Source organism: Manis javanica, chromosome 14 (assembly GCF_040802235.1).
Source record: "Manis javanica isolate MJ-LG chromosome 14, MJ_LKY, whole genome shotgun sequence".
Classification (NCBI taxonomy): Eukaryota; Metazoa; Chordata; class Mammalia; order Pholidota; family Manidae; genus Manis; species Manis javanica.
Window position 1 is genome coordinate 24280381 of NC_133169.1, and position 14438 is coordinate 24294818.

At 34.0% G+C, this 14438-nt stretch overlaps 1 protein-coding gene and 1 pseudogene across 8 annotated transcripts in view; both read right to left on the reverse strand.

Annotated features, from left to right (window-relative positions):
- Positions 1-271: 271 nt before the first annotated feature.
- On the reverse strand, positions 272-404 carry LOC118971698 (U4 spliceosomal RNA; annotated as a pseudogene).
- A 1742-nt stretch (positions 405-2146) lies between these two features.
- UCHL5 (ubiquitin C-terminal hydrolase L5) overlaps positions 2147-14438 on the reverse strand; it is a 67793-nt gene continuing 55501 nt past the window's right edge. For all 8 annotated transcript variants that reach the window (XM_073221595.1, XM_073221594.1, XM_073221593.1 and 5 more), the window contains exons 10-11: positions 9002-9100; positions 2147-2407 (exon numbers count right to left, since the gene is read on the reverse strand). In XM_073221595.1, coding sequence (XP_073077696.1) covers positions 2363-2407; positions 9002-9100 — 144 coding nt within the window. In that variant the 3' untranslated portion in view covers positions 2147-2362. The remainder of the gene's footprint in view (positions 2408-9001; positions 9101-14438) is intronic.

The window sequence follows — 14438 nt, forward strand, 5'->3', positions numbered from 1 at the left end:
CACCTGCCAGCTTCATGACTTACAGAAAAGGACAAGTCTAACTTATTTATTCATTGGAAGAAATTGTCATGAAGGGTCACAATGCATTTGCAATCATCAAAGAAGGAGATGAAATAAAACATTCTTAAGCTATGAAAATTCCAGTCAAGGAGCTTTATTAAAAAAATTAGATTAGTAAGAAAATATTCTTATGCTTAAGACACAGTAGTTATATAAAACTAGTTTTTAAGTGTCATTTGATATTAGTTACTCTTGTTAAAGGCATCTTTCGAAGACTTTTTTTTTTTAATTGCCAATGCCATATATTTCAAGTCATAATCGCAGGGTACTGGGAAAAGTTTTCAATTAGCAAAAATCACACCGGATAAACCTCATTGGCTACAATACTGCCACTGTGCAAAGCTGCATCTTTCAAAGATTTTTAATTTCAATTTTTAATAAATATTGATTTTTATGTATACTAATTTTAGATCTTTTATGGTTATTAATCCTGTGACCTAAGAAACCTTTGGCTGCCCTCAAGTCACAAGGATATTCACCTGTTTTCCAGTAAGTGTTATACCTTAGCTATTACATTTACGTCTGTGATCCACCTCGAGTTCTCCTGTAAAGCAGTGGGGTCATGGTTCCTTTTTCCCATTTGGATATATAGCTGTTCTGGCACCACTTGTTGAAAAGACTTTCTTTCCCCATTGGATTGCTTTGCTACCTTTGTCCAACATCAAGTAACCATATAAATGTGCATTTGTTTTTAGGCTCTCTTCTATTCCATTGATTTATTTGTTGATCCTTATGCTAGTATCACACTGCCTTGATTATTGGTCTCCACTTGGTATAATACCCCTTGTATTGCTTTACTAAATTAAGCCTCAATAAAAAGATACAAATTAAGTTGAAATAAATGAATGGGATCAAGATGACTGTAAAGTAATCCTTATGAAATCATTTTTAGAAATTGTATCATGTCTTCCAAAACACTCCATAATTACTACATTATCCAGAGCAATTATATTTTACCCACAAATAAAAAACTAAAAATTTTTATTACCTTCAACTGAAATTATGTATGAAAAATATTTTATTAATTTTTCTACTCAATTTCCCACCAGGTTTTCTCATATTAGTTGTTTAATAATACCACAATATAGTAAACTTAAAAACAATCCTTAAAAGATTCATGTGTTTGAAGTTCTAGAAGATGGGTATACAGTCTCCCTACAAGTTTAAACTTTTCCATAATAAAATATTTAAAAGTCGTTTATCAGTTTCAGAAATGTGCCTAGTGAAGAAAAAAGTAGATTATTTCTTTTATGAAAAGTTTTATAAAATTATCTTTCAGTTTTAATTTGGAAAAGATGGTTAGGAAAAAGAATATTATTTTATAAAATAAACAACAAAGCAATTCCCAAACGCAATTAAAAATAAACAACACTCCATTGTGAGCAAACTACATGGCTACTGGAAACTACTGGACTGTACTAATTTTGTTCAAATTGCCATAGAAGGATGCTCCACCACCATCATCCTTTTCTTAAAAAGCAGACAGCCTGAAATGCCAAACCTCCGATTGTTTTTTATAAAGATACAGCTTAACAGCTTGAAAAAGTATTACCAAACTGAGAGCAACACCAAAAATCTTTGATTTATAACTTGTTCTGAACCTGAAATTTTGCTTTGAAGTATAATATTCATACATTCTTGAAACAATTCTACAGTGCATAATAACCCCAAAAGTCTGCTAAAATAAAAATAGGGATGTTTATTACTTTTTCTCCTGGTAGCAGTGAAAATCACTAGAAACTATACTTTGTCCTTTTACAAATGATTTGCTTTAAAATCATACTTTTTCAAATAGTATAGGAGATAAAATTCAGTTTTAAAATGCTCAAATGTTTAGATTAGCAAACACAGAAATATTGAGTTCTTTCTACTAAGAGAAACAAGAGATCCAGTTTAATCAAGATGTTACATTTATAAATTTTAAAGCATTTAAACTGAGCTAAAAGATCAAAAGATTGATTAATTACAATAATTACAAGCAGAGAATATCATTTTTTGTGCATTTTCTAGTTCACTATGGTAGTTATTTATCTAGAGAACCAACAAAGTTCTCAGATCCAGTATCAAATAATGGAATTTGGGCAAACACTCTTAATATTGCTTTTATTCAATATGTACTACATGCACATGATGCAGTAGGGAAAAAGTTTATGAATTCATGCATTAAAGACAAGACAGACTGGTAATATTGCCAAATGTGCACTGAGTCAATTAAGATGTTGCTCAAAGTTCTTTATACTTAATGGTTTCCATGAATATAAGTGTAGAAGGAGAAATGTGTACACGCCCCAAAGCATCTTCTTCATTTGGTTTCCTGTGCTTTCTTTGCATTCTGTTTTTCTTTTGCCTAGAAAAATAAAGATAGTATGCTATAAAACCTTAAAAGTTTTAGATCATATTAAAACAAAGTGTGTCTAAGAGGGTATTCTTAAGCTAAAAAGCTTGAACTGTACTGTTCACAAGATTTCTAGAGCATTATCTTTTGTCAACTTGAGACTTGCAACAAACTACTCTTGGAAAATTACAGTTATATTTTGCCCTTAATAAAAAAGGATCACGTTTGATTTATAGTTCTTTCTTATCTGAAGTTGAAATGTACTATTATAATTGTAATAATTTAAAAATACAGATTACTCATTCCATAGTCATATTCATTAATAAATATTTTGAAACAATGTATTTATTACATAGATACCCATTTTTTCATTCAACTGAGTATAAGAAAAACCCTGTATTAGTTTCTGCATATTTGAATAATGAGCTTGACATAAAAGTTTAAATGAGTATCATATGAGTACTACAATGTCACTAAACAATTACATATATCCAATTGACAAACATTACTTACATGACCTAAAAAAAATGTTTACACGTTTCTTTTGATTCCCATAAAATTATACAGCTTGAACACAGCAATTCTATTTTATTTTTTAGCAGATAAAGAAGCTAGAGCTTACAGATGTTATCAAACTTGACCAAAGGCACACAATTAGTATATAATACAACCTCAGCAGAGGTTAAAAGACCCATGTTCTATAGCAATGCTTCTCAGTGTACATGCCAATTACCAGGGGACCTTGTTTAAATGCTGATTCAGAAAAATGCCAGAGTTTCTCAATTTCTAACCAACTCTCAGGTGATGCCATTTCTGCCGATCCTCAGATGACACTTTGAGAGCAAGATTTTATACTACTAGAATATAGTGTCCTTTCCACTATGACGCTTGAATCAGGAAGGAACAAATAAGTTAGGCTTGTGCTATTATACAATTAAGAAAAAAGGTCTTTGATTAAAAAATAGGGCAATTAGAATAATTTAAAAAATTTATAATGCATTAGGTAATCTATTATACAACTGTATGATAAAATTGAGTGCTATGCCTTAGACTATATAGAGCAGTTGCATTGTATGTATCACATAAAAAAATAGTAAAATTGCATGCATGAACAGTTTGAGTTAAAAGTATAATTTGTAATTTGATATATATATATATATGATTTCTCAAAGTTTTATTTCCAAAAACTGAAAACACAATTTGATTTTAGATGTGATTTAAAATCAAAAGAGTATTTCTTTTCATACTGATCTCTGAATATACTCTAAATACAGGCATACCTTGTTTCATTATACTTCACTTTATTATGCTTCACAGATAACACATTTTTTATAAATTGAAGGTTTTGTGGCAACACTGTCCTGAGCAAGTCTACTGACACAATAGAGTTGTATCAATAGACTTGTGTTTTTCCAAAAGCTTTTGCTCTGTTCATGTCTCTGTCACATTGTAGTAATTCTCACAATATTTGAAACTTTTTGCATTATTATTATATTCGTTCTGGTGATTGGTGATCAGTGATTATGACTCACTAAAAGCTCAGATGATTGTTAGCAATTTTCAGCAATAAAATATTTTTTAATTAAGGTGTACACTGTTTTTTTAGACATAATGCTATTGCACACTTATTAGACCACAGTATAGTGTAAATGTAACTTTTATATGCACTGGGAAACCAAAAAATTCATTTGGCTCACTTTATTGCAATACTCACTTTATTGTAGTCGTCTGGAACCGAGCCCACAGTATCTCTGAGGTATGCCCATATACATAATATTTAATAGGATTAATGAGAATGAATTTACTAGTTTATGACAACACCTTTACAACATAATTAAATGAACAAGAAAATATAACGCAGAGTATCCATACATATATTAAACTATATAACTGAGATAAAATTAGGATGTGTTAAATAAAATAAGCTAAAAAGAATTACTATCGTTTATTGAGCACTTATTATGTACTTTACAGATATGATCTCATTAATCCTCAAGACTGTGCAATAGGTATGATTACCAATTTACAGATAAGAAAATAGGTACTATAGGAAAGAAAATAACTTGCCTAAAATCACCAGCTAATTAAACTGACAGCCTCTATTCTGTTCTGCCTTTGTTAAAAAATTAAAAAAATACTATCATGTTTTTAAATACATGGAAAAGTATACTGGTAAGAAATACTTTCCTTCTACATAATACACCAATGAGATATTAAAAACTGCTGACTTAGATAATTCTGTAATCATAGATATTAATATAGACATTATTGTGAATAATTTAACTATTCTTCTATCTTATTTCCATTAAGGAATGGGATTAAGTTCTGAAAATTAGTTATTTGGTTCCAATTGAATGATAATGACTTAGCAAAATGTGACAATTCAATAGTATGAAGTAGTTTTGAAGCCTCAAAAGCAACTGAACTATAATTTTACATTTTGGTAGGTAATTGATGGTTGTTAATAACTTGGGATAGACATTAAAATTACATGATGAAAGCTGAGATAAAAATCTTAAAAGAATTATAAGTATACCTGAATAAGTAAAAGTTCCCATTAATCCAGCTGATTTTATATTTTAAGGAACAGATTTGGTATATAGCACAAGAAATTTTATAGCTATATATATTTTAGGTTACCTCCTGAGCAGTTTTTACACAATGTATATTCAATGAACTCATCAGATAAGAGTAGAAGTCTCATGTAACAAAAACAAACACTTGTAAGACCTTAAGCTAATTTATTATAGCCATATGCCCTTGGGATAGTCAAAATCTTCATCTCTACTATTCTGTAAAATGAAAAGATTTCCATAGCTCAAACACTTTCATGTCATCACAGGTCTGTTACTCAAAAATCTGACTCTAGACAGGTTTGGGATTTAGCAACACTGCCTAAAGTAGCCACATCTCTCCTATTGGGTTCCTTTCACCCCTTTCATGTTTGTATCCCTTATTCTACTTTCTCTTGGCATGGGGGGTTGGGAGGAGCATTTCAACTTAATAATCCATTTCTAAATTCTACATGTAATTTTTCCTAGAGGTATTACTATTGAGGAACTATCATTATAAGCCTTCATATAATATATAATTATGAAATCTTATCTGAATCTATTGTCGTTTTTAATTTTTAACATTTGGATTTATCAGTAGAACTTCAATACATTATGATTTATTTTTTCAAAATATGATGAACCAAAATATATTTGTGCTAAGGAAGAGGATTTATTGACAAAGATTAAGTATTTAATTCTAACTACACATTTAAAATTCTGTGGATGTGAAATTTTATGTGGCACAGTTATCTAGGAGCTACCCTTTGCTCCCCCGGGTCTTCAGCATGACTTTGTTCAGGCACTTATCAGAATAACACTATTCAGCACAGTACTGTAATTTATTTATTCCAATCCCCAACTATATCACAAATTGCTTAATAGAAGAGAATGTGTATTAATTATGTGTACATCCACATAGTAAAACAGTGCTGGAATACAGCTTCAGCTAAATGTTTGATGGAAATTTTAAGCAAATGATAAATCTGAATTCCCTTCAGGATCTAAGGGGATAACAGCTATCGTATACATGAAGTAATAAATACATTTTAATATTGCTTATGCAACTATTAATCAAAGAACAGTTTGGAGGAAATAGGCAAAAGCTAGAAGGTCAATTACCTCTTCAATAAAACAAATGCAAACTCAAGAACAGACGAAGTTGGTGTTCCACTGCCACTAGGCATTCATATACTGCCACCTCGTGTCCAAAATAATGTGAACAAAGGAATTTCAGTTCTAATGCAAAAGCTGAATAAGCTGTTCGATGTTTTCCAAAAATTTGGGTTATAGTGACATTAAAATCAAACAAGAATGGTCCCTTCCCAAAGAAGGAAATCCTGTCATTTGCAACATGGATGGACCTATGGTGTATTATGCTATGTGAAGACAGATTAAGACAGATAAATACCATGTGATATCTCTTGTAAGTGGAACCAAAAAACAAAACAAAAATAGGCTCATAAACACAGAGAACAGATTGATGGTTGCCAAAGGGGAGGAGAAAAGAGGGAATGGGTGAAATAGTTGAAAGGGGAAAAAAATTAGTGAGAAAGCTTGATATTTCAATCTCGGTAACAATTACATGAGTGTATACACATCAAAATTCATTGAGCTGTATACTCAGATTTGTACATTTTATTGCTACCATCTCAAAAACATTTTTAAAAAGAATAGTGTCTTCCCAATTGGCACCAAAAAATTTATTCATACCCAATTTTAAAGCAAATATACACATTTTTAATTTTTCTGGTAACATTGATTTGATCCCTAATACTATTATGTACACTTAAAATTTGATACAACATATCACATGTTTTAGCACAACAGTCTATATTATTAGTTTGTTTAATTATTTGAAGAGAAATATTTCATAATGTTTCATACACAGAACACAGTATCTAGGTATTCTGTTAACCAAGCAATTTTAGTATTCATCTACACCTTAAGAAATCACATTCCCCTCTTGAGCTTTTTTAACTTTAATGCCCTGAAATACATGAACAGAAAAACCTATATGGAAAAGAGATCTGCAGTTAGTGGTTACCAAAGGGGAGGGGTGTGGGAGGGCATGTGGGAAGGGAGGGAGAAGGGAATTGAGGGGTATTATGTTTAGTACACATAGTGTGGGGTTCACAGGGAAAACAGTGTAGCACAGAGAAGGCAAACAGTGAATCTGTGGCATCTTACTACACTGATGGACAATGCCTGCTATGGGTGGGGACTTGATAATACGGGTAAATGTAGTAACCACATTGTTTTTTCATGTGAAACCTTCATAGGAGTGTATATCAATAATACTTCAATAAAAAAATTTTTTAAAAAAATGAAAAGAGATCTGCAGTAATTTTTGCATATAATGCTAAATGTCAAAACAGATATTTTAGTATCTTGGTAGTAGGGTATACACAAATACCTTAATTCACCTCATATTAGAAATTATGATATAAACAAGTGGGTTAAAATGTATCTTTCCTTCATAAACTTTAAAATTAGTAAGAAAAATATACCTACCATGTATTCTGGTCTTTAACTTAATGGTCTAAAATTTTATATGTCTAGTAGTTTTTTCTCAAACTGTTTCTCAAAATGTGGTATATAGACCAGCTGCATTAGTATCACTTGGGGTAACTTATTTAAAGATTCCTTCCCCTATATCAGAGTATCTGGGAATGGGCCAGATAACATGTATTTTAAAGAGTACTCAGCAATGGTTACTTTCAGAAATACTTATTAAAGCATAAATGTAAAAGAAATTTAATGGTATTTCATTGTTTCAACAAGTATTTTACTTTAACTGCCTTATATTAAAGAAAAAAAATCTTAGAAATCAGAATTTTTCACTAACCTATGATAATTTATCCTCATAGAAAGAATATTAGCTTAGGAATAAGAAAGTTATTTTAGTCTAAGCTACATTATTTCTCCCTTCAATATTCACTCTCATTCTAAATTCTATGATAATTCAAATTTTTGCCAAATTAAACTTTAAAAATCTATTCTTTTATGATGGTAAGGATGTGGAGAAAGGGGGAGCCTCATACAGTTAGTCAGAATGTAAATTAGTTCAACCATTATGGAAAGCAGTATGAAGGTACCTCAAAAAACTACAAATAGAAATACCATCTGACCCAGGAATTCCATTCCTAGGAATTTATTTACCTGAAGAAAACAAGATCCCTGATTCAAAAAGACATATATGCACCACTATGTTTATCGCAGCACTATTTATAATAGCCAAGATATGGAAACAACCTCAGGGTCCATCAGTACATGAATGGATAAAGAAGATGTGCTATATATACCCAATGGAATATTATTCAGCCATAAGAAGAAAAATCCTAGCATTTGTAGCAACAGGATGGAGCTAGAGGATATTATGCTCAGTGAAATAAGCCAGGCGGAGAAAGACAAGTATCAAATGATTTCACTCATCTGTGGAGTAGAACAATGAAGCAAAACTGAAGAACAAAACAGTAGGAGACTCACTCACTCAAAAACTCCAAGAAGGAGCTAGCAGTTACCAAAGGGGAGGGAGAAGGGGTTAGGGGGCATTATAGCTACCACACATAATATAGGTAGGTTATGGGGAAGGCAGAACAGCACGGGGAAGAAAAGTGATGACTCTATAGCATCTTACTACACTAGTGACTGTAATGGGTGGGGTATGTGGTGGGGATTTGATAATAGGGGGAATGTAGTAACCACAATGCTGCTCATGTGAAATCTTCATGAGATTGTGTATCGATCAATTATTAACTTTAAAAATTTATTTTCAGTTTAAAAGATGGCAAATGTTTTAAATTCTTTCTAATATTGCACAACCTGAGTTCTTGACACCAGGATTGTGGAAGGTTAAGACAGTATGGCAATCCCTTATTTTTATTTTACAGTATCAGGTTGAACTAATGCTCACTTAGAATGTAAAACAATAGGTAATGGCAAAAAAAAGAAAAATAAAGCTTCAACAGATTTTACCTCTCCTCAAGTCAAAAATTTTTTTGTTTTGGGGGAATGTAAATTTAATTTAAATATTCAACAGTAAAATATTTACCTTTTCTACTAGTGGTATTAATTGCTGATGTTCTGCTAGAGTCTTTAACAATTCCATAATGAAAGGCAGATAATTATGCTTCCTTCTGATATTTTCAATCTGAAAATAAATATCAAACAACATTAATTTTACATTTCCACTAAATTTCTGAAATCTTAATTTTGCATCCAGCTGAAAACAGACATGGGAAAAAAATCCTTCATTCTCATTAGAAAAAGTATTAGAAATACTGAGACCCTATTTCCACAGAAAAGACAGTCTAATACAATATGACATTTTGGATGAGAGAGAGTTTCTTAGGTGAGGTTTCCTACTCTTAGTTTAGCAAATAACAGGCTTTTCAAAGTCTAAAATCATTTATGAAAATTTAACTTATGAAAGCAAACTTAAGAAAGCCCACAAAATAAACTAACACTTTTCCTACTATACAAATGCAAATAATCAGACCAAGCATAATGAGATCAGCTTTTTTTGTAATCAAGAATAATCTTCCTTTGAATTGCCTTTAATAAAAAGCAGATAAGACTGAAGGGAGAGATTGAAGATGGTGGATTGAGAGGTGGGACAGAATTCCTCCCAAAACCATATATTATATGAAAATATAGTTAATACAAATAATCCTGAAAGACGAACAGGAAAGAAAGCTGCACCAGACTGCATACACCTGGAGAACAGAGCAGAGCTCATGAAACAACACCAGTGCTGCTCCTCTGCGACCCCCAACACCACTCCAGGGGATGAGCGGCTCCAGAGACTAGAGCCTCTGGGCACTAGAAGGCGCCACATACAAACATGAAACGTCAGAGGAACCTGGTCAAACCAAATCTCACAAATACCAAGTGAAAAGGAACCAAGTGAAACTGAACACACCAATCTTCCTGAAAGAAAGTTCAAAATAAAAATCATAAAGATGCTCATGGAGGTACAGAAAAATACTCAAGAAGTCAGGGACAAATATAGGATGGAGAATCAATTGTTAATAATCATATCTGAAATGAAACATACAATGGAGGGATTTAAAAGCAGATTAGATGTAGTAGAGATGGTAAATGTAATAATAATTAGAGAAGAGGAATATAAAGAAGCTGAGGCACAGAGAAAAAAGGATCTCAAGGACTGAAAGAATATTGAGAGAACTGTGTGAACCAATCCAAATGGAAAAATATTCACATTGCAGGGTTACCAGAAGACGAAGAGAGAGAAAAAAGGGACAGAAAGTGTCACTGAGAAGATAACTGCTGAAAACTTCCCCAATCTGGGGAAGGAGATAGTCTCTCAGGCCATGGAGGTGCATAGATCTCCCAACACAGGAGACCCAAGGAAGACAACACCAAGACATATAATAATTAAAATGGCAAAGATCAAGGATAAAGACAGACTTTTAAAAACAGCTAGAGAGAGAAAAAAGATCATATACAAAGAAAAACCCATCAGGCTATCATCAGATGTCTCAGCAGAAACTTAACAGGCCAGAAAGGAGTGGCATGATATATTTAATGCAATGAAACAGAAGGGCCTCAAACCAAGAATACTCTACCTGGCAGGATTATCACTTAATTTGGAAGGAGGGATTAAACAATTTTTAGGTAAGAAAAACCTGAGAAAATTTACCTCCCATAAGCCAGCTCTACAGTGTACTTTGGAGGTGCTATAGATGGAAGTGTTCCTAAGGCTAAACACTGTCACCAGGGAAAATAAAACCACAGTAAAGAAAGTAGAATAATTAATTACTAAGCAGATGTAAAATTAAATCAACTACCCCCAAAGTCAGTCAAGGAAAATACAAAGAGTACAGATTATGATACCTAATATATGAAGAATGGAGGAGGAAGAGAAAGGAGGGAAGAAAAAAAAGAACCTTTAGATTGTGTTTCTAATAGCACACAAAGTGAGTTAAATTATACTGTTAGAAAGTAAGGTAATTACCCCTGAACATTTGATAACCACGAATCTAAAGCCTGAAATGGCAAAAAGTACATACCTATTGATAATCATCCTAAATGTACATGGTCTGAATTCATCAATCAAAAAACATAGTTACTGAATGAATAAAAAAACAAGAGCTGTGTATTTGCTGCCTACAAGACACACAATTCAAACCCAAAGACAAACACAGACTGAAAGTACAAGGATGGAAAAAGATATTTCATGCAACTAAAAGATAGAAAAAAGCAGGTGTTGCAGTACTTGTATCACACAAAACAGACTTCAAAACAAAAAAATTGACAAGAGACAAAGAAGGACATTACATAATGATAAAGGGGTCAGTCCAACAAGATGACATAACCATTATAAATATCTATGCACACAACACAGGATCACCTACATGTGTGAAACAAATACTAACAGAATTGAAGGTGGAAATAAAATGCAATGCATTCATTTTGGGAGACTTCAACACACCATTCATTCCAAAGGACAGATCAACCAGACAGAAAATAAGTAAGGAGACAGAGGCACTGAACAATGTATTAGAACACATGGACCTAATGGACATCTAAAGCACACACCATCCAAAACCAACAGGATACACACTTCTTCTCAAGTGCACATAGAACATTTTCAAGAATAGATCATATACTAGGCCACAAAAAGAGCCTCAGTAAATTCCAAAAGATTGAAATTGTACCAACCAGCTTCTCAAATAACAAAGGTAGGAAACTAGAAATAAATAATACACAGAAGACGAAAAAGCCCACAAACACATGGAGGCCTAACAACATGCTCCTAAATAATCAATGGATCAATGACCAAATAAAAACAGAGATCAAGTAATATACAGAGACAAATGACAACAATAATTCAACACCGCAATATCTGTGGGGTGCAGTGAAGACTGTGCTAAGAGGGAAGTATACTGCAATACAGGCAGGCCTACCTCAGGAAAGAAGAACAATCCCAAATGAACAGTATAAACTCACAATTAACAAAACGAGAAAAAGAAGAACAAATGAGGCCTAAAGTCAAAAATTTACAGCATAAATAAATAAAATCAAGAAGAATGAAACAACAGAAAGTCAATGAAAGCAAGAGCTGGTTCTTCAATAAAATAAACAAAATAGATAAAACCCTAGACAGACTTATCAAGAAAAAAACAGAGTCTACTCACATAAACAGAATCAGAAATGAGAAAGGAAATATCAATAACTGATACCACAGAAAAGCATAGAATTATGAGAGAATACTATGAAAAATTTTATGCTAACAAACAGGATAACCTAGAAGAAATGGACAACTTTCTAGAAAAATACAACCTTCCCAGGCTGATCCAGCAAGAAACAGAAAATCTGAACAGAAAAATTACCAGCAATTAAATTAAATTGGTAATCAAAACACTACCTAAGAACAAAACTCCTGGAACAGATGATTTCACTGCAGAATTTTATCAAACAGTTAGTGAAGATTTAATACCCATCCTCCTTAAGTTTTCCAAAAAGTAGAAGAGGAGGGAATACTCCCAAACTTATTCTCCGAGGCCAGCATCACTCTAATAGCAAAACCAAGCAAAGCCACCATAAAAAAAGAAAACTGCAGACCAATATCTCAGATGAATATACATGCAAAAATACTCAACAAAATACTAGCAAATTGAATTAAAAAATACATCAAAAAGATCATCCATTATGATCAAGTATGATTTATTTCAGGGATGCAAGTATGGTACAACATTTGAAAATCCATCAACATCATCCACCACATCAACAAAAAGAAGGACAAAACCACATGATCACAAGGAGCCAAGATGGCGGCATGAGGAGGGCAGTGGAAATCTCCTCCCAAAACCATACATATTTTTAAAAATACAACAAATACAACTATTTCTAAGAGAGACCATTAGATACAGTACAACAGCCAGGCTACATCTACACCTGCAAGAACCCAGCACCTCACGAAGGGGGTAAGATACAAGCCGCGGCCCAGTGGGACCTGAGCGCGTCCGCCACCCCAGCTCCCTGGTGGGAGGAGAGGAGTTGAAGCGGGTAGGAAGAGGGAGCCCAGGACTGCTAAACACGCAGCCCTAGTCATCCACACTGGGAGCGCAGACACACACTGCATAGTGTGCTGGATACTAGGTAAATGGAACAGTAAAACCTGCGAGAGGGACCCCACGGCTGGCACACCTGGGACAAAAGAAAAGCGAGTGCTTTTTGAAAGTCATAAAGGAACAGGAGGCACCCTAACCCCTTGGGTGGCAGTGCAGCTGAGGCCCCTCACAGCGATAAACAGCCTTCCACCCATTCCCTATCCAGTGCGGACCCACCATAGCAGAGCAGCACCTTGAGACCGGCCATGCCCACAGCAGCCGTGAGAGCCACCTCCGCAGCCACCCAGGCCAGACTCAGAGATCCTGTTGGCACGCCGCTGCCCAGCACAAGCTGCTAGGGGTCGCCGTTCTCACAGGAGAGGAAGGCAACGAGCAAGCAAGAAGGGATTTGTTCTCCCAGCTGACACACACGCCAACTGCCCACAAATACCTTTATTGCCATGAAAAGGCAGAAGGATTTGATCCATACCAGAATCACACAGACATACCCTGAGAGGGAACCTGGGGAGATAGAATTAACAAATCTTCCTGAAAAAGAATTCAAAATAAAGGTCATAACCATGCTGATGGAGCTGCAGAGAAAAATGCAAGAGCTAACGGATAAAGTTGGGAGGGAGAATGCAGAAATAGAACAATCTCTGGAAGGACTTAAAAGCAGAATGGCCGAGATGCAAGAGGCCACTGATGGAATAGAAATCAGAGAACAGAAATGCAGAGAAGTTGACGCAGAGAGAGATAAAAGTATCTCCAGGAATGAAAGAATATTAAGAGAACTGTGTGACCAATACAAACAGAACAATATCCGTATTATAGGGGTACCAGAAGAAGAAGAGAGAGAAAAAGGGATAGAAATTGTCTTGGAAGAAATAATTGCTGAAAACATCCTCAAACTGGGGGAAGAAATAGTCGCTCAGACCATGGAAGCACACAGAACTCCCAACAGAAGGGACCCAAGGAGGACAACACCAAGACACATAATGACTAAAATGGCAAAGATCAAAGACAAGGACAGAGTATTAAAGGCAGCCAGAGAGAGAAAAAAGGTCACCTACAAAGGAAAACCCATCAGGCTATCATTAGACTTCTCAACAGAAACCTTACAGGCCAGAAGCGAATGGCATGACATATTTAATGCAATGAAACAGAAGGGCCATGAACCAAGAATACTGTATCCAGCACAATTATCATTTAAATATGAAGGAGGGATTAAACAATTCCCAGACAAGCAAAAGTTGAGGGAATTTGCCTCCCACAAACCACCTCTACAGGGTATTTTAGAGGGCCTACTATAGATGGAAGCACTCCTCAGGCTAAATAGATGTCACCAGAGAAAATAAAATGACAGCAAAGAAAGCAGACCAACCAAATACTAACTAAAGGCAACAAATAAAA